This window comes from Nicotiana tabacum, chromosome 22, assembly GCF_000715075.1.
Source record: "Nicotiana tabacum cultivar K326 chromosome 22, ASM71507v2, whole genome shotgun sequence".
Lineage (NCBI taxonomy): Eukaryota > Viridiplantae > Streptophyta > Magnoliopsida > Solanales > Solanaceae > Nicotiana > Nicotiana tabacum.
The window spans coordinates 199,464,418-199,486,619 of NC_134101.1; the positions used below are offsets into that span (position 1 = coordinate 199,464,418).

The 22,202-nt window shown below is 37.1% G+C and overlaps 1 protein-coding gene across 1 annotated transcript; it reads left to right on the forward strand.

Moving 5' to 3' along the window:
• Positions 1–19,689: 19,689 nt before the first annotated feature.
• On the forward strand, positions 19,690–21,748 carry LOC142176218 (uncharacterized). Its single transcript, XM_075243341.1, has 6 exons — positions 19,690–20,024; positions 20,349–20,537; positions 20,640–20,767; positions 20,894–20,898; positions 21,018–21,266; positions 21,386–21,748. Exons 1-6 carry the CDS (start codon positions 19,690–19,692, stop codon positions 21,746–21,748), a joined length of 1,269 nt encoding a protein of 422 aa, XP_075099442.1.
• The last annotated feature ends 454 nt before the right edge of the window (positions 21,749–22,202 follow it).

Sequence of the window (22,202 nt, forward strand, 5' to 3'; positions counted from 1 at the left end):
AAGCATGCTTTTCCAAATAATCAGATCAATGTATATACAAATACATCAAATCCACATAAAAGGATATTTGGACCAAGTAGCTTTATCTTGAATACTTATAAATAAACGTAGAGTATCAATGCGTGATAATACACAATTTCACATCAATTGGCAAATAGAATTGTACGAAATGCTCAAACACGAGTCAAAAATGTTTATGCATGAAGAGGACTCAACATATACATTAATCTGATATCCTCCAAGTGTCCAATAATCCACTAACAAGTCTCATGCATATGTAAAATACGTGAAAGTACATATGTCGAGTAATTGTAATAGAGACATGAAGTGGAATATTGTCACGAGCCAAAATCTACCGAGTCATTAGGGCACCTAACCACAGTTCTACGACGGTAGGGATGATTGTTTCCATTACTGACCAGAAAGACACCAAATTCTAGTAAGCCAAAATTAGGATGATGTAACTCAAGTAATATATTTTATTAACAACAAGAAGTAAATGACTGAATTTTATACAGCCTCCCAAGGACTGGATGCGCAAGTCATGAGCCACTATGATTTAGATTTGCAAACTGGTATGAAGAATAAATACAATATTTACTTGAAGTCTACATAAACAGAATTTAAAATTTTAAACTATCATGAACAAAAAGTAGCTTGAATCTGGAATGCGTGTACGTCTTCACTGTTAGGCTTCGTTTTTCACAGCTACACAACTTCAAGATCTACACACAAGGTACATAAGTGTAATATAAGTATAACCGACTCCATGTACTCATTAAGAATCTTGACTAACCTCGGTAAATGGGTAACGAGGTTTTAAGTTAAAATATATTTACTCAATATTTTACTTGTGCAGATGATAAGCAAAAAGAGCAATTTGAGAAAGAGATACAAATAAGCATTTCATAAATGAACGAGAATACAAATAACAGAGGTCCCTAGAAAATCATCACGTCTCAGTCTTACAACCCAATATGATAGCTGAAAACAATACACAAGAATAACTGTAATATGTCTTCTTTGTTGTGGCACGCAACCCCCAATACACAATATATATATACATAAAGCATGCAACCTGATTCAAAACAGTAATTCCAATATCCATTGGGGCGTGCAGCCCGATCCCACATAATAATACCAATATCGATTGCGGCGTATAACCCGATCCCACACAATAATACAATATCTGTTGTGGCATGCAACCCAATCCCACACCTAAAATATTTTCTCCGTTGCGGCACGTAACCCGATCCCACATATATAATAAGTTCATATGTAACTATTCTACAACAACCAAGCACAAAAATTTACAATATAATATCAAGAAAACCAACACACGAAAAGCAACTGGGAATACAAGCTCAACAAAATAAAATGAGCCACACGGCACCACGGAGCTAGTCTCCCACATATAAAGCAAAGTCTTTTCACAAAGTTTATACACATAACAAATCAAAAAGTCACCAAATCCATCTAGGAAAATGAGTGTAGATCATGAAAAGAGGAAAGATGTACATGAAGTAAAAACAGGCATCAAGTAGAGTGTAGCAATCTGGCCGGTCGTTTCGAGAGTTGCAGTCCTGTTCACCCGATTATTTTGTGCTTTACTGTTGTTTTATGACTTGCTTGATTAGTCGATTTGGGTCCAGAAGGATTTTGGAATGAATTGAGACACGTAGTCTCATAATTAAAAGCTTAAGTTGGAAAGTTAACCGGATATTGACTCATATAAAAATGACTTCGGAATGGAGGTTTGATCGTTCTGTTAGCTCCGTTGGGTGATTTTGGACTTAGGACCGTGTCCGGATTGTTATTTAGAGGTCCGTAGTAGAATTCAGGGTCAGATTAGAATTTCGTAAATTGAAGTAGGTCTGTTGTGTTATTTGTGACTTGTGTGCAAGATTTGAGGTCATCCGGATGTGATTTGATAGGTTTCGGCATCATTTGTAGAATTTAGAAATTCCTTAGTTAATTAGGCTTTAATCTATGTATGATTAGTATTTTTGATGTTATTTGAGGATGTTTGAAGGCTTGACTAAGTTTGTATCATGTTTTAAGACATGTTGGTATGTTTGGTTGAGGTCCCAGGGGGCCTCGGGTTGATTTCGGATAGTTAATAGATCGAAATTGAAAGTTGGTAAATTGCTTAAGCAATATCCCTTCTGGTGTGATCGCACATCCGAGGGATTGGACACAGGTGTGATGCCGCAGATGCAGATGGATGTGCGTAGGTAAACACCTTTACTTCCCATGTTCAGCTCAGTACAACCCGTCCGGTAAACACCTTTAGTTCAAATAAATTATGGGAGATACCATATAGTCCAAAAACTAATTCCAATAAGCTTTGTATTTCTCTCAAATACACACACAATCATACATATTCAATAAGAAATAGAGTAATAAGGTCTGTTGAACCTACATAAACTTGTCGTTAATGGCTTACTAATTTCAACTAATTTTTTTTTATTTAGTAAAGTTGACAGAGTTGAGTTTTTGTTACTAATATACTATAACGAAAATTAAATAAGTTATAAGACTATTTCAACAATGAATTGATGTTAAGAGTTTAATTCAGTTATGATGAGTATTCTAGGGTTGTGGCTGGTTCACCAATCCTATTGAGTTCTAGCTATTCTCCCTTCAATTTGAATTACCTAAGGTTGCTAATAATTAGATTAGAATTACTTGTAGTATTCTCCTGAGTTGCATACTCTGAATAAGTTAACGCCTATATTCTTATGAAATTAATCTACCAAGAATGCATTACAATCATGCTATATAATTAAGAGCGGTGACTAGGTATATTCCCATTCTAACCATAAATCTACACCTTAATTCTTGAGATAAGATAACTCTCTTTAAGTCTTCTCTAATCTAATAATGTCTTTCCCAAGCATAACCTAGATAGTTGATAGTACTTAATTAACTATTGGCCACATAATCAAGCAATTATGCGAAGGGTTAAAGAAATAACCATATAATGGAAAGTTCGGATTAAAGGAAAAAATAACTGTTAAACATCAATATTCATGGCTAACCACTACCCTAAAATTATAGAACTTAGACACGCATAGTCATAATAATGTTTTGAATGATAAAGTTACTAATAAAAGGAAAAAGAAAGAAGAATAAGACGATCCTTGCACCAAAATTACTACACGTGGTACCGCAGATCGATGGCCCCATCAGTAAGTTTTCTTGTTTCTGGTTCCATCACCCCATGCACCGTAGATTTGTATCATGGGTAGTGGCCTTGTGCTACTGCTCTTGCCTCTACCTCTAGCACTTCAGGCGTCGCAATTTAGTGGCTTGAGCATTGGCCTCAGCTTCTGCTTTTCCTTATCTGTTCCTAGTGATCCAACCATTGAGAATTGGTGGCCTGGATGCTAGATTTGGACCTCTTCTATTTTACTTTACCTTTCACTTTAACTCGTGCATGTTCACTTCATTTCACTCTCGAATTAATTTTTTCACACGTAAGCATCAAAATTAAGCTTAACACATCACAACACACATTATAATTAATGACAATGGAGCAAAATACGAGGCAATGAACATACAAAAATCAATAGTTTTGGCTAAACATCAACACCCTATATTTAAGCTCTTGCTCATCCTGGAGCAACTTAAAACTTCACTATATCAAAGATGAAACACAAAACACTACAATCTGAAGGAGCAAATCGCAATTAAATAAACTACACCAATGATCATGGTTGATATTAACAATTAAACCATTGCATACGCAATCTCTGCACACTTCCCAACTGTTACATGTGAAAGTGTCGTTAAACAATTCTAATCATTCGAACAACATGCCCATAACCACCTCGCCTCAAAGATGGACTCATTGTCAGTAAGCATTCTCGACTTCTCCATCATCCCAACAAGAGAAGTCTAACAATATCGCATATCTATTATAAATTAATGTGACCTCACCACAAAATTAGAGTGGGGATAGTCTACATATTCAAATCAAGAGTTCAAATGTAATTTAATAACTTACACATAAGAATAAAATTCGCTCGCTCTCACAAAGAAATTCATGTTCCTCCTAAGGCCATACCATAGGCTTTCCCGTAGTGTAGAACACGACTAATCTAATCCTGTCAAATCTAGGATCAAACAGAATTTCATGGGCCGTAATGTAGACAAAGGTTCTTATGACCCAAATCCCACTGGAATTATGATGGTACCTAACCCAACCCACTAGGCAAGCCAACCAACATAAACACAGCTCGGACTGAATACAACTATCCCTAAGAATTGTTAGTAACAGTCGTGACTACTATAGTTAAGAAGTACAACATTTGTGAGAAGCAAAGACTTCATCTGTTTGGAATATTAATAAACAAAAATACAAGTCTTAGACTACCATGAACAAAATGGTAGATTATAACTGTCATGATCCAAAATCCCACCTTAGGTCGTGATCACGCCTAGCTATACTTGCTAAGCAAGTCAACTCACATACAATAAAATAGACTCCAATTTTCTTTAATTAACAAAGTATATCATGATAAAAGCTGGAATAAGTTCAAAGTAGTAGAATATCTAATACAAGTATAACATGGTCTAAACGCGACCAAAACAGTACAACCCCCAAGAAGTAGATGCCATAAGTACACAAGCAACTATTGAATAATACAACTCGGTATACATAATCATAAGTATCTATAAGAAAGGAGATAGACAAGAGATAAATAAAGACAGGGGCTCCATGTGCTGCGAATCGAACAGTATAGTAGCTCACCACGAAGTATCCAATAACACACTCCTACTCAACTCAAAAGGTATTGTAATTATAGTTTTACAACTTGCACAAATATATGCAGAAGCGTAGTATGAGTACATCACAGTCAGTACCCTGTAAGTATCAAGTCTAACCTCAAAGAAGTAGTAGCGACGCTAGATGCATCCGAATACTTACAACATAGAAATTATAATAATCCTGGAGCTAGAACAATAAATATCTTCATAATTAATAGGTCGAAAGATAATACAATTCGAGGTAAAGCTCATTTGCATGAGCCGAACTGAATGCAAATGCTCAAAAAGACCAATCATGTCATTACATACTCCCCCACTTAAACATACGTTCGTCCTCGAACATGCTAAGAGTCGCTTCAAAACCATCCGGTCACCGTATGAACTCACAATGCACATACGCATGGGTGATCCCATATCACTCCAATCCGTATAAGCCTGACAAAACAACCTAACTATAGATCCTTACTTCAACCTTAGTCCATAAACCTTAGAGTCCAGTCTCGAACATTCGGAATCCATTATAAGATCTAATCCTTGTACCTATGCATTGTATCCACCCCAAAAACTATGTCAAGCCATCAATACACTACCCCGGCTCAAACCACATAATGTGCCACATAACTCAAGTACTCACAACAATAACTTCCAACCACACACTACCGGAAAATATTCCTATGGCAACCAAAGCATAAGAAGCTTCATTTCTCAATACAATTTATTGTTCGCTCCAAAACTTAATGGTCTAAATGTTGAATTACTAACAATTAAAAACTAAACTTTGACAGAGACACGGGTAGAAAAAGAACAAGCATAAAACTAGAAACTACGGTTTTGATATCAAGAAAAAGTGTCCCCTGCAGGAGGAACTACCAAAACTGATAAAGATAAAATACATTTTTGCTTGTTGTGAATGACCTGAAAGAGATGCTTGGTGCCACTTACTTAAACTTGTTAATTTCGATCAAGCATAGTTGATAGTTTAAGAGTAAATTTCTGCATAATATACTTGAACTAGTATATGTTTTATTTCAACATGATAGACTTAAAATATATTCATGCAAAGTTGGATCTTGGCAGTAGATTTAAAAATTAAACCACAAATCATAATAAGAAGATAAAGTTTTAGAAGTTGATCAATAAATTGAGGAAAGTTTAAACTTTCTAGAAATACCTTAGCTCGGCTTGTGCTTCTCTCAATTTAGTTGCTGCAACAAGTAATTCTGCAACGGGCACTGTAGGGCCAATCACTCTGCACAAATACAAAAGTGATAATTACGTAAAGATCCTTATTTTATTTCTCATAAAACATCTTTAATGATGAAGCCAAAGATAGTAAAGATGTCACGAATTCACTATTCATTAAGATAAACTAGAGTGACAAATCTTTTTTATTCAAATAAAGAAAATGCAGACTGAATTTCTAAATGCTGCAATGCAGATAATTTTCCAATGTTAAGTATTAAAATATAAATAAATGACCTTATAAACTAGATTATAATGTTGAATATTAAAATATAAATAAACGACTATAAACTTGATCCTATCTAACAAAGGATGTCATAGCTGTCATGGGGAGTCAAAGTGATAAAGCAATATCACTTTACCTCCTTGACAACAACTGGTAATAAGGAGGTTTTAAAGTATTTTGGCAAATGAGGAAAGTATACATAATAAGAAGGAGCTCATGCGACAAGCTTAAGTCAAAGAATGAATAATTTGACAGAATGTAAGTTTGCAAACACAATGACACTGCCACGATAAAAAGAATATTTATCTGAGAACAAAGCAGGATAACATGAATAATATTTAAATATTTCTCAAGTTCCTCAAAGCAACAACTTAATAGTGATAAGTAATAATTACTTAAATAGCAACATAAGATAAGTGAATGAGGCATAAGAACCTAAGATATTTGAAATGGATGTGAATAAGGGACTAGTCTTTAGTAAAGTTATGGATGGTCATGCTTGGCCGATATTTGCTGTGATAACTTTAGGTCCATTTAAAGAGTGCTAAAGCAGTGCCAGAATTCTGCATACAGCAGGAAACAACATTATTTATTTTCAACCAATTAATTTCCCTTCATAAGAAATAAGTAAGAGAAATGTGACTAGAAAGCAAAACACGTCTTAATTTAGAAAAGAGACTAAAAGTAGTGATTACAAAAGCGTAAGAACTTACAGAAAAACTATACATATTTATCGTACATAAACAAGAAACTCATCTAAGCAAGTTTCAATGTGTTCAAAGTAATCTTCACTCTATAAGGAAGGACCTACCATAGTCAATATTAGAAGACTATAAAAAGCCCTTTCAGTTAACCATTTACCAAACTTCCAAGGTCATCAATGGAATGAGTACTCCATTAAAGACAAACAGGAATAATTATTACTCGGATCTCTATTTATCATAATCAGTAGTAAGTCACTAAACATAAAGAGACAGTAAGAACGCTAAAGTTCGAAGGGATTACATAATCAGCAAGAGCTATGCCATTTATAACTTCAGCTTCTATACTTGAGTCATATAGCCAATAACTAAACTGTAGCATCACATTGGTTATCTTAACACTTGTTAAGACAAATTACAAAAGAAGTAGTGGCAGCATACATAATAGAAACTGAGAATTGTCTACAAGACATCTTCCAACTATGTATAGCAGCAATTGAATATATCATACCCAAAGAGTTTTGAGACCAAAATTCTCAGAAAGCAAGGTTAAATTAACGTAGTAAACCCATCAAATCCAATTGAAATTATAATAGTATTATAATTGAATTTAACTATATCTTTTCTAATTGCTTACATACTAGTTTTCATAACTAATACTTACTTTTTTTGATAGTTTGTCAAAACTATAACCAAATTACACAAGCCTTGAAAAAATAAAATAACAAAACAATAGGCGCAAGATCAAAGGATTTAAAAAGACAAAATGAAGTAGAGAAATTAAGAGAGAATAATAAGAAAAGATACCTCGGTACACTAAGTCCTAACGACGAGGGAAGTGCCAATATTCTATAAAGAAATCGTTACTTGATCTGCTCTTTTTTGAGGTAATGATACAATTATGAGAGGTCCCAAGTTGTACGAGGCAGTACCTTAGGCTTATAGAAGAGTACTAAGTTTGTTAGGAATTAGTTATTACAAATGAGAGTGGAATTATAGTTTAGTCCTTCATCATTTCCCTAGCCCCTCTTATATTTTGCAGTATATCAGTTGTACTTATCATTTTAGAAAAATTATGAATGAAGAATTATTCTGTTTTCCTCTCTAACTTCCCTTTTTCCTTCTTCCTTTTACACTTTTCTGCTTCAGTTGCTGCAAAGTGCATCAGTGGTATCAGAGCGGTTGTCCTCGCACTGTTAGAGAGCTCAACTATGGCGGCTGATATGGCGGAGGTTCTTAATCGGTTAGATCGAATGACAATTGATATAGTCAATTTCGGCATGCGACAGAATCAACTCGAATTTGTGCATGAGCGTTCCTTCCAGGAGATTAAGGAGTCCATCGATGAAGGTCGATAGCTGGATAAAGCTAAATCGACAGTGATGAGAGGCGATACTGGGAAGAGCTTATATTCTCCGATAGCGGGGCCTCAAAAGCTCTCAGATATTGTGAATTTCAGCTCCAATCCTCAAAATTCCTCTTCTACTACTTCAACACATGGTCATTCCCATAGTTCCCAAAATTTCGGTAACCCTAAACCTCCGTCTACCCCTATTTTGCGTGCTCCGATTCCCCCCATTTCTATTCTAGTTTTTACTAGCCACGTATTATCTATTCCAATCTCTACCCGTCAAGTACCACCCATACCCAACCTCAATCCACTCCACCAGATGTAAATTCCACCCAACTATAACTAGACCTATATTCCAAGTTTCCAGATTCCATATCCATCAGCAACTGGCCAGATTCCTTTCCCCTTTATCTCATATGCTCCCTATTCCTTATTTTCAACTTAATATTCTCTTCCTCAGTACCCATTTCACGACCAATAATTGCCCACCCTACATGTTCCTCAACCCGACTACCCACATAATGGTCCATCTAACAAGGTCTCTCGTTCACTCACTTGTTTATCCAAAATTGAATTTTCGCGATTTAATGGGAAGAATTTTGTCGACTGGTGGTATGCTAATCAATTTTTTTACTGGATGAGGTCTTACCCGAAGAAAGGGTCACGGTGGCTGGTTTGCAGTTGGATGACATTGCATTATAGTGGCATAAAGCATACATGAGAAGTCGAGCTTATTTATCCATTCCTTCGTGGGATGAGTATTTATTTGCGTTAGCCAACAGATTTGGTGCTGAGTATGACGATCCCATATGTGAGTTGTTGAATGTAATACATACTAGGAGTGTCATTGATTTTCAGGAAGCTTTTGATAGAGCTATGACCAAGCTGAACCGAGATCCAAACCACACTATTAGTGTATTCCTATAGGGACTGAATCCAGAGATAAGTGATTCTTTGAGGATTCATCGGCCCTATTCTTTACCCCAAGTCTATCACTTTGCTAGGATATAAGAATCTATTTTTCTTAAACAAGTTATGGATATCAAAGGTTACTATCTTGGACCCGCTACTCAGAATCCCAGGACTGTGACTACACCTGTTAATCATCTTCCAAAGCAAGTTCCAGCTATATCTAATGGCAATAATGGTCAGAACAAGAGGAAGAGACTCACTCAGACTGAGTTGAGTGAAAAAAGGGCTAAGGGGTTATGATATGTGTGTGATGAAAGGTATTACCAGGGCATGTTTGTAAACACAAGGCTTGGGTATTTTTGTTGGAACTTGAGGAAAGTGAAGGCCATGAAGAGGAAGTGGTAGTGATAAAAGGAGAACCTGGAGTTATTGAGAATTGTCATATTTCTCTGCTGGCCCTCAATGGTACCAAAGGGTATCATACTTTGAGAGTTCCGGGGTTTTGCCAACAGAGAGGGCTTAATATCTTAATCGATAGTGGATCTACACATAATTTCATGATGAACTTGCAATTAAGATGGGATGGAAAATAGAAATTTTGGATCCTCTAATTGAATGTTGGTGTTGCTGATGGAAACTCTATTCAAGTGCACAAGTGTTATCTAGCATGGGAATGTGATGTTTTAAGCGTCAATACCACACAAGAGGGGAGTGATTTGTATGGTACCCAATTTTCACTTAACTAAACTATAGAAGGACCTGGTTCTTCTAGGTGTTCCAACTATTGTTGTTTGTGGTATAATAAAAACAGAAAATAAAGAATACAAAGATTTTTACGTGGAAAACACCTGGCTCAAAAGATGAAAAAACCACGACCTACTACTCAGTAGGATTTTTCCAAACTTCCACTAAAAACACTGAGCCAAAACAGCATTTACAAAACCTCTTTGTAAACCTAAGGATTAACTCTAATCCCGTTGTAGCACACAGCCTCAATTGTTGCGACAACTTCAAGTTAACTCTTAACTTGAACACTCTAGGTACCTAATAAAATTGCTTCTATGAAAGCTGAAAGGTACAATATAAAATCACCTACTATAATTGAACTAGAATAAAAGATAGACACATGAAACTGCTTCTTCTATCTCATTCAAGTAGCTTTATTATTGCACACTCAAATCACACATAAATTGCTTGTAAAATCGCCTTGCTCTTTTGCTCTCAATTTAAGTTTAACTTCTGCTTATGTGTATTACCTGTAAAAAAGAACAACACTAACATTTAATATGTTAGTAATCAGAGTTTTACTGGGATTCAATTGCTACTCTTCTATCGTAGAAGAGTTCATGATAATCTCAAACTCTAACACTATCTTCTTCCTAAACTATATTCTCTTTATGTAAGGAGTCTTTCCCTCCTTAACCAATATGCAATCTTTTCGATCAGATCAGGAGATAATGTTTATTGATCAGTTAGATTTATCTCCTTCACGTGCATCTCATATATATAGGTTAATCATAACTGTGCTTTACAAGATGGACATGGTCCATGTCTGAGTTCTTTTGTCAAACTTCAAAACTTCACATGTTCTTGGGCCAACAAATTCCCCCTTTTTTATGATGACAAATTCTGTGCTTTTTACTTACCTGGATCCTGTAAGAGCTCAGCTGAACCATCAAATCAAAGTTTAGAAAATACACTTATCATCAAGGACCAGGTTAGTTAGGTTATAAATATCACTTAATTCAGAATGTGTAAAGCACAAAATCTCTTTCCCCTTTTGGCATCATCGAAAAGTTGCATACAAAGTATGATTCCCAGATTTTAATAAGTACTCATGGCCACTGGGGCAACTGCAAGTGAAATCATGGTTTAATCATCAGTAATCAAGCAAACATATTTAAACTATTAAGGAAAGATTAACATAGAACAAGAGCAAAAACAATAGATATAATTGATAGAGGATATGTTTCTACCACAATCCACAACCAGAAAAACAAAAACCATTTAAACCATGAGCAAAAAGATAGAAAAATCCCTAATCCGGATCACTAAAGGTACTAGAAAGCTAGAATTCATAAGGCTTGGGGGAGCTAGAGGGTTGGTTTTGGGCTTGGAGAAAATTCAGCATATTATGAAGAATTCCATCATTCTTCTCCTTTTCCTTGGCAAACTCAGTTCTGAGAGCATCCCTCTTAGATTCCACCTCTGCCACACGATCCTTGAGCCTATCTATCTCAGCAACCTTGGCTTCACATTCCTGAAAAGAGCCCTGACTTTACTGTTGATAGGAGTCTTCTTGGATAAACCAGGTTCATGTGGGATGGCATTGACCAAATAGTCACAAGCAATCAGAGTGTTAATGCCAAAGTGATCCTTTCTTGAAGCCATTTCCCATTTATTCAAAGGCACATTGCACATATCCAGAATCATAGTTAGAATAAAGCCATAGGGGGTAGCATGAGCCTTTTATACATTGATGACCCTGTCCAGCAGCGTGATGATGAAGCTAGGCCAATTAATTTGTCTTCCACTTTCCAGGCACTCCATAAGAACTAGGTCCATATAATTTGCAATATGCCTTCTCTCATGTTTAGGCAATAGGCACTTATTGACAAATTCAAACAAGACCTTGTGTTGAGGCCTCATTTCATTTTTCTGAACAGCCCTATCCTCATACACATCTTCAGCATCATAGAACCTCCTGGTAATGTCAAAGGCAGTAGGAAGGGAGTCCAGACAAGGCCACCTTTACCTTGTATAGTCATCAAACCCTTCAGAGGGTATATCAAGGATTTCTCCAGGTTTTTCTGCATCAAAGGACACTTGAACTCTTTTCACCAGGCTGTTAACCTTGCCATCCTTAACCTCTACATTTTTCATGAACTCAATGATCTCATTCCTGGCTAGCCTACCATCCATCTGAAGGACCATGTCCTTCCACTGCTGAGCAGCTAGGGCATCCATCAGTCTCATCATTCCTGGTTCCACCAGGTCTTTCAACAGTCTAGCCTTCAAAATCTTTCTTTTGCCAAACATGGCAAGCTTGTCTTGTTCACCATCAGACTCATCATCTTATTCTTCTTCTCCACTCCATTCCTCATCTTAATAAATTCTTACTTGTTTACTTTTCATTGTAGACCTTGTCCTCTTGTCTAATGAAGGTTCATCAGCCTCAGACACAGAGGAAGACTTCTTGGATGAAGTCTTGGAATTTTTGGCTTTGGGGGTCGGAACCTCCACTATTTGAACTTCCTCCTGATGGACCTATTCCATCTCCTCAACCTCCACAGCCTCTGAGGACTTTACAACCTTCCCTTTTCCTTTATCCAGCTTTTTCTTCTTACTCTCAGCTAGATCCTTTTGAAGATCACTCCCACTCTGCTTCACCCTGCTTCTTATAGCTCTTCCATTTGGCAATGAAATTTTAGTAGTTGTTGGGGATGAAGCCTTTCTTTTCTTGGAAGGTTTAGGAGCACTGGGGGCTTTTGGTGTGGGAGTTCTTCGTTTCTTAGGATCATAACTCGCCCCAACCTTTTTCAACAGGTCAACGAGGGTCTTTTCAGTAGATGAACTAGGTTCATCTCTTTGTGTGCTTAGATTAACTAACACTTCAGCAGCTTCACTAGAACCACTCCCCCTGACTTCTTGCCACTCTCTTCTACCATTTCTTGTTCAACCCCACAGATAGCAGACAGGCAAATCAGCAGTGGGTGAATGATCAACCACTCTTTTTCCATTTCCCCTCTCTTTACCACATGCACCCTCTCTCTCTTTTTCTTTTTCAGATTTTTTTACCTCTACTCATTCGTAACTCGGGTAATTCTATATCCTTAATAGGCCCAACCAGAACAAACCTAGTTTCTAGATTTTCAGACAAAGAAGAACTTACCTTAAAAGGGGATTCTTGATCCTTTTCAGAGTAAGAAGACCCAGGTCTTTCCCCCTCACTGGCAAATTTGTATGACTCAGAATCAGAGTTGGAGTCAGAGTCTTGGACTTGGCTTGCCTTTAATTTCTCATTTAATCTCTTTTTGAGAGCCCCAAATGCTACTGTTTTCCGAGCAAGCATTTTCACCCTTCTCAGTCTGGGTTTGGGAGATGTACTGGGTGGAGGAGGAGTAAATGAATCGGAGGGAGTTGGTTGTAGTGGAATTCCAGGATTGTCTTGTGGGTTTGTCATGATCGTTGGTTTCTTGAGAGAATTGGTGAGTTAGAATTTTGGAGAAGTAGGCAAATGAAAGCGAAGAGAGATTTTTGACGGTTTAGAATTATGGAGATGGCAGGAGGTAATGATGTATATTTAAAGAGAAATATGCATTTAATGTGTAACGACAGCTTTAGCAGTGGTCAATTAGAGGTCTAATCAACCTGACATTGCATGTTGAATGATCGGTTAAGCTTTCCTAGATTTTAGGCAATTTTTGTGGTTTAGAGTTATAAGGCAGTCGAAACTGGTTCAAAGCTAACAGATAGTATTTTCTAAGGAATTGAATCAATTGTAGGACTTTTGCTTATGATTTAAATATTTATATTTCTAATTGTGCAGAGTTTAGAAAACATACCTTAGCTTTCAGATGAACCCATACTGATGAACCAGGTTCTTCATTTAAAATTCTCTTGAACATGCCTTAATTTGCCATAATCGAGAAAATATTGTAAGAGATTAGTGAGTCATATTAACACATATCACAGGAGTGTACTAATTATAGTAATTACAACAACAATAACAACGGCCCAGTGTAATCCCACAAGTGGGGTCTGGGGAGGGTAATATGTACGCATACCTTACCCCTACCCCGAGGGGCAGAGAGGCTGTTTCTAGGAGACTCTCAGCTCAAGAGAGCAACAAGATACAATATATTAGTACTATCAATAGACTCATAATAAATAACATAAAATACATAACATAAGATAACATAAAATAACAACAATATAAGAAATATAGGAAATACGAAAAGGATGGAGAAAAGGATGTAAGGTATACTAATAGCCAACAGATACAGCCCTGCATCAGTAGTTGATCAGTAGCATCCTAAGTCTAACTCCTAAATGGCTAGTCTCCCTCTAGTGTGCTGTAGTAATATTCACAAACGTCCCCCTAACCTACAACCTTAATGCTCGACCTCCACAATTCTCTGTCAAGGGTCATGTCCTCAGAAATCCTAAGTCGTGCCATGTCCTTCCTGATCACCTCCCCCCAATACTTCTTAGGTCTCCCTCTACCTCTCCTCGTGCCCACCATAGCCAGTCGCTCACACCTCCTCACTGGTGCATCAGTGCTACTCCTCTGAATGTGCCCGAACCATCTAAGTCTTGCTTCCCGCATCTTTTCCTCCATGAGTAAAAATTAATTTAGATATTTACACAAGTTAAGATTTCCTAGCCAATTTTTTTTTCATTTTGCATTCTGAGCTGGTCCTATTAGGTGATCTTAATCATCCCTAATTTCATCATGTTCCTCTCAAAGTTTTCTCCACTCAGTGCTTTAGTGAAGATGTCAGCAATTTGTTTATCAGTAGCACAGAATTCTATGGAGATCAATCCTTTCTCAAAGTTATCTCTTAAGAACTGGTGTCTGATATCTATGTGCTTAGTCCTCTTATGATGAACAGGGTTCTTTGTCATACTTATAGCACAAGTGTTATCACAGAAGATAGGAATGCAACAAACTTCAATGCCAAAATCTACCAGCTGTTGTTTGATCCACAACAATTGAGCACAGTAAGAGGCAACAACAACATATTCATCCTCAGTAGTGGATAAAGCCACTGAATTTTGATTTTTAGTGTCCCGTGATATAAACATGAACCAAGAAAATGAGTCATACCTGAGGTGATTTTCCTATCTGCAAGGAAACCTATATAATCAACATCAGCATACCTTAATAGATTGAAATTACTACCTTTAGGGTACCAAAGACACAGATCAATAGTGCTTTTCAAATATCTCAGTATCCTCTTGACAACAGTCAAGTGAGATTCCTTTGGATTAGCCTGAAAGCGAGCACACAGCCCTACACTAAAAACTATGTCAGGCCTTCTGGAAGTTAGATACAAAAGTGAACCAATCATACCCCTATACAACTTCTAATCAACTGATGAACCAAGTTCATCTATTTCTAATTTAGTGGCAGTTGCAATGGGGGTGTTTATTTCCTTTGATTCATCCATTTTAAACTTTTTGATCAGCTCCTTTGTATATTTCTGCTGATGGATGATGGTTCCATTTGGGATTTGTTTGATCTGTAAGCCTAAGAAAAAGTTAAGCTCACCCATCATACTCATTTCAAACTCACTCCCCATTAATTTAGCAAAACCCTTACTCAGTTTGTCAGTAGTTGCCCCGAAATTTATGCCATCAATATATATTTGCACCCTAAGAGGATCCTTACATTTTTTCGTCAAGAATAGAGTACTGTCAATTTTACCTTTTTATAGCCATGCTAAAGCAGAAATTTGGACAATCGTTCATACCATGCTCTAGGAGCCTGCTTGAGTCCATAGAGAGCCTTGTCTAATTTGTATACATGTTCAGGACACTCCTTGCTCTCAAACCCTGGAGGTTGTTTAACAAATACTTCTTTTTTAGGTAGCCATTTAGGAAGGCACTCTTGACATTCATCTGATGAAGAGTGAACTCCATGTGTGCTGCAAAAGCTATGAAAGTCTTATTGCCTTTAGTCTTGCAACTAGAGCAATAGTCTTATCATAATCTATACCCTCATCTTGGCTGTAACCTTGGACCACCGATCTTTCCTTGTTTCTTGTAATTTTTCCATCTTCATCAAGCTTGTTTCTAAAGACCCATTTTGTGCCAAACACTAATCTGTCCTTGGGTCATGGAACTAGATGCCAAACTTGACTTCTCGCGAACTGATTGATTCATCTTGCATCGCATTTACCCAGTCTGCATCCTGCAAAGCCTCAACAATATTTTTATGTTCAATAAGAGATAGGAAAGCATCAAAAGCACAGAGATTCTTTAATTATGATCTAGTTTTGACTATAGAGGTTGGATCAGTAATTATGTTCTCAATAGGATAAGAACTTTGATACTTGTGAGGTTTCACAACCAACTGATTTCTGCTTGATGTTTCTCCCATGTTCTGCTGCCGAGGAATAGGGTCATGAACAGTTTTCTTTAGGGGATTAGTTTCAGTTCCTCTTTGATCAATTCTCCCTGTCATGTTGCCCTATATGTAAGAAGCTGTTCCATCACCTATTCCTTCTTTTGGAACCATTTTAGCTTGAGCTGAGACTTCACTTAAATCTTTTACCATCCCAATAGCTTCATCTTCATATTTCTGTCTCTTAGAAAGAATGTTAGTTTCATCAAAACTACATGTACATTTTCTTCTACATAAAAAATTCTTTTATTGAACACTTTATATGCTTTGATATGTGAGGAATATCCCAAGAATACTCCCTCATCACTTCTGGGATCAAACTTACCTAGGGAGTCCTTTCCATTATTGTACATAAAGCACTTGCATCCAAATGCCCTAAGGTGGGATATATTTAGTTTTCTCCTTTTAAGTAACTCATAGGGAGTCTTCTCTACAAGAGGTCTAGTTAGGCATCTATTTATTATATAACATGCAGTGTTGACAGCCTCTGCCCAGAAGCTATGAGGTAGTTACTAGAAAGAAGCATAGTCTTAGCCATATCTTCAAGAGTCATGTTCTTCCTTTCAACTACTCCATTTTTTTAGGAGACCTAGGGGCATAGAAATTATGATCTATACCATGCTCATCACAAAATTCAGCAAACTTAGCATTTTCAAATTCAGTTTCATGATCAGACCTGATGGATGCAAGTTGATTACCTAGTTGTTTTTGGGTTTTTCTAACAAAGGAAGTAAACATGTCAAATTCTTCATCCTTAGATGTTAAGAATAATACCCAGGTAAACCTAGAATAATCATCAACAAGTACCATCACATATTTCTTACCACCTCTGCTCAATGTTCTCATTGGACCACAGAGATCCATATGAACCAGTTCCAACGTCCTGGTCGTGCTTACCAATTTCTTGCTTTTAAAGGATGATCTTACCTGCTTCCCCCTTGCACATGCCTCACAAATTTTGTCTTCCTTGAACTTGATGTTAGGTAACCCTATTACCAATTCCTCGGAGACTAATTTGTTGAGTTGATTCAGACTTGCATGACCAAGTTTTTTGTGCCACAAGAGGGAATCATTTTCCAACACACTCAAGCAAGTGAGTTCATTTTCTAAAAGAGTGAAAAAATCTACAATGTAAATATTGTTAACTCTTTTTCCCTACAAAACAATCTTGTCAGTGGTAAGGTTAATCACAAAGTATTTGGTAGAGGTAAATGCTACTAGGTTACCTCTGTCACACAGTTGTGATACACTGATTAGGCTATATTTCAAGGCATTTATCAAGTATACATTCTCAATGGAGTGTGAGTCTGTCTTACCTACCTTTCAACCCCAATAATCTCACCTTTTTCCCATTTCCAAAGGAGACATTACCTCCTTTTAAGTCCTCAAGTCAAAGGAACTGGTTCTTGCTTCCAGTCATATGTTTTGGCCATAAGTGCTTGTTCATTTCCAGCTTCATCTTCTGAATCCTCATCTGATGTTTCTCCCCAAGCATCAACAATAGCCTTTGTTGATCCTTTGTTCCTTTTGGGTTGAACTTGTTCCTTCTTCCTGTTCCTTCTTTCAGCCCTTTCCTTCTTCCATTTAATTTCCCACTGAGGACAGTTCTTGATCATGTGATCAGTCTTGCCACATTTGTAACAACCCTCATTGGTCTCTTCCTCAGGAGCCCTTGGTTTGTTCAAGGTTGTACCTCTTGAAGAACCCTTTCCTCTCATTAGGTACTTTTAAAATCCCTTGTGATCATGGCCATTTTATCATCCTCCAGATCTGCACCTTCAGCTATTCTGAGAGCCAGACTCCTCTCCTTCTTGGGTGCATCCATTTTCATGGTTTGCCTTCTTAGTTCATAGGCAGTGAGGTTCCAATTAGTTCATCCAACTTGAGAGCAGATATGTTCTTTGATTCTTGAATAACAGTGATTTTGCTTTCCCAAGTCACTGGTAAGACCTTTGTTAAGATTTTCTCAACCTTGTCTTCTTCAAGGATAATTCTCCCAAGAGATTTAAATTCATTTGTTAGTGTTTTGAACCTTGTGTACATATCCTGGATAGTTTCTCCTTTCTTCATAGTGAAGTTCCCATATTGAGAATATAGCAGTGTTCCTCTTGATCTCTTTACTTGAGGAGTTCCTTCATGAGCCAATTGTAAAGTGTCCCTATCTCGTTAGCAGTGTTTTAAGCGCCAACACCGCACAAGAGGTGGGGTGATTGTGTGGTAGCCAATTTTCGCTTAACTAAATTATAGAAGGACATGGTTTTTCTAGGTGTTCTAACTACTACTGTTTACAGAATAATAAATACAGAAAATAAAGAATACAGAGATTTTTACGTGGAAAACACCTATCTCAAAACGTAAAAAAATCACGACCTACTACTCAGTAGGATTTTCCCAAACTTCCACTAAAATCACTCAGCCAAAACAACATTTACAAAACCTCTTTGTAAATCTAAAGATTAACTCTAATCGCGTTGTAGTACTCAGCCTCAACTGTCGCGACAACTTCAAGTTAACTCTTAACTTGAACACTCTACGTACCTAATACGATTGCTTCTATGAAAGCTGAAAGGTACAATGTAAAATCACCTACTATAATTGAACTAGAAGAAAAGATTGACACGTGAAACTAGTTCTATTATCTCGTTCAAGTAGCTTCAGTATTGCACACTCAAATCACACATAAATTGCTTGCAAAATCGCCTTGCTCTTTTGCTCCCAAGTTAAGTTTAACTTTTGCTTATGTGCATTAACTGTAAAAAGAACAACACTAACATTTAATAGGTTAGTAATCAGAGTTTGACTGGGATTCAATTGCTACTCTTCTATCATAGAAGAGTTCATGATGATCTCAAACTCTAACGCTATCTTCTTCCTAAACTGTGTTCTCTTTATGTAAGAAGTTTTCCCTCCTTATCCAATATGCAATCTTTTTTATTAGATCAGAAGATATTACTTCTTGATCTGTTAGATTTATCTCCTTCACGTGCATCTCACATTTATAGGTTGATCATGACTGTCCTTCACAAGATGGACTTGTCTATGTCTGAGTTGTTTTGTCAATCTTCAAAACTTCACATGTTATTGGGCCAACAGAATGGTTGCTTGGAGGCACTATCTTTAGAGCTGATTTTCTGTTACTTCCTCTAGGGAATAGTGACTTGGTATTGTGGGTTCAGTGGTTGTACACTTTAGGAGGTCCTTCTGGAGACATACATTTCAATTTCAAAAGGTTAACTATTGAATTTGAGTAAGAGGGGAAGTATCACAAGCTTCAAGGTGTATAACCCAAGCTTAAGATTGTGGAAGCTGAGTCCCTACACATGGCCAGTACCAACGGCACTAATGCCTATTTTTTATGATCAAAGTCAGTCCTGTTGTGTCTAGTGTAGAAGCGTCTGTTGGTGAGACAACAACTGATAATCCTAGTGTTATACATGTTGTCCTAGAAGAATTTCAGGAGGTGTTCAGTGAACCAAATACCCTAGCACCACTCAGAGGACCATCTGACCACCACATACCTTTACAAGAAGGGGCCAAACCAGTGAATACCATACCTTACAGGTATTCCTCCATGCAAAAGGATGTTACCGAGAAAATGGTGCAGATAGCCCAAGGTTTAATTCAACACAGTAGTAGTCCATTTGCTTCACCAGTGGTCCTACTTGGAAAGAAGGATGGAAGTTGGAGAATGTATGTGGATTATAGGGCATTGAACTAGATAACCATTAAAGACAAGTTACTAATTTCAATTATTAAGGAACTACTGGATGAACTTGGGGGTTCTAAGGTATATTCTAAAATTGATCTGAGGTCCGGATACCATCAAATCAGGATGTCCCCTGCAGATGTTTCAAAAACGGCTTTCAAGACTCATTCGGGGAACTATGAGCACTTAGTCATGCCTTTTTGTCTAACTAATGCTCCCTCTAGTTTTCAAGGGTTTATGAACCAGGTTTTTCAACAACACTTGAGGAAGTTCATTTTGGTATTCTTTGATGATATTCTGGTGTTCAGCAAGAATATTAAGAAGCATGAGGAACATCTCAGAGTTACTTTTGCTCTGTTGAGACAACATCACCTATATGATAGGAGATCAATGTGTGTGCTTGTTGCTACTATGACTGAGTACTTGGGACATTATATTTCCGCCAATCCTAAATCAATACTGGCAGTTCAAAATTGTCTTGTTCCTACTACTCTCAAGTAATTAAGAGGCTTCTTGGGCTTAGCCGAGTATTATAGAAGATTCATTCGGAGGAATGGATTATTGAGTAAACCCTTGACTGATTTATTGAAGAAAGATAGTTTCAAATGGACTGAAGCAGCTACTCAAGAATTTGAAACACTAAAACCAGTCCTAACTTCAGCATCGGTGTTGGCTATGCCAAACTTTGCTCTTCCATTTATAGTAGAAACTGATGCATGTGATGTTGGTATATGAGTTGTGTTGATACAACAGAGACAAGCTATTGCTTATCTTAGAAGGAATTGTCAATTAAACATATAGCCCTCTCAGTCTTTGATAAAGAGTTAATGGTGTTGGTAATGGTTGTCTCTAGACTGGGTCAGTATTTGGTAGGGAGGCATTTCATAGTTAGAAAAAATCATAAGGCTTTTAAGTATTTGCTTGAAAAACAATTTCATACTGGATCTCTGCTTAAATGGATCACCAAACCTTTACAGTTTGATTTTGAAATCGAATATAGAAGAGGTAAGGAGAATAAGGTAGTAGATGCATTATCAAGGAATCCTGCAATCGAACTGGCTACTTTGACATTGTCCACTATTAGAACTAACTTACTACAATCAATCATGTATAGATGGGAAGGGGATACTACCATTCAGATGATCATACATCAGTTGCAAAACTTAACTGGAGAACAGAAGGGGTACAATTTCGATAATCAGCAACTAAGAAGAAAAAGGAAACTGGTCGTAGGGCCAATGCTGAACTGAAGAGTGAAATCCTAAAAATATGGCATTCTTCCCCTTAAGGAGGACATTCGAGTATTGATAATATTTATAATATGGTATCCTCCATCTTCTACTAGAAGAATCTGAAGGAAGATGTTGTCATACAGTGTGACATCTGCCAAAGGAGCAAGTATGATACCCTTGCTTACCCTGGGTTACTTCAACCCCTCAAAGTACCTGTAACTGCTTTGAGTAGCATTAGCATGGACTTCATTGAGGGCCTTGTAGTCTATAGACTAACCAAATATACCCCTTTCGTTGCCCTATCTCATCCTTACACCGCTAGTGAGCTTGCTAAGTTGTTCATGGAATACATCAACAAGTTACATGGGATGCCAACAGATATTGTCAGTGATCAAGATCCTATATTCACTAGCAAACTATGGCAAGAGCTCTTTTCAATCCAAGGAGTTACCTTGAGCACTTCAACTGCTTACTAACCTCAGTCCGATGGACAAACTGAGGTACTGAATAGATGTTTGGAGACGTATCTCAGATGTTTTTGTTCAAAGACACCTGCAGACTGGTTCAATTATCTAATCTTTGTGGAGTGGTGGTATAACACTACTTTCCATTCTTCTATCCATTGCACACCTTATGAGTCCCTATATGGACAACTTCCTCCTATCCATTTGCCATATGTATCTCGAGATTCTGAGATAGAGGAGGTGGATAGGATTCTAGTAACTAGGGAATTCAAATTGCAGTTACTTAAATATCATTTGGTGAGGTCTCAACAAATGATGATTTCTCAGGCCAATAAACACAGATTTGATAGACAATTTTACATTGGAGTTTGGGTGTTCTTGAAGATGCAACCTACAGGCAGATCACGATGTCTAACCACCACTTTAATAAGTTGTCTTACAAATACTATGGTCCATATTTGATCAC

Excerpts from the sequence above, each read along its gene's own strand:
- LOC142176218 (XM_075243341.1), top strand. The coding sequence starts at position 19,690 with ATGATCAAAGTCAGTCCTGTTGTGTCTAGTGTAGAAGCGTCTGTTGGT. Across the intron at positions 20,025-20,348 it reads AAGGATGGAAGTTGGAGAAT|CAAGAATATTAAGAAGCATG; the intron begins GTATGTGGATTA and ends TCTGGTGTTCAG. Across the intron at positions 21,267-21,385 it reads TAAGAAGAAAAAGGAAACTG|AAGAATCTGAAGGAAGATGT; the intron begins GTCGTAGGGCCA and ends ATCTTCTACTAG.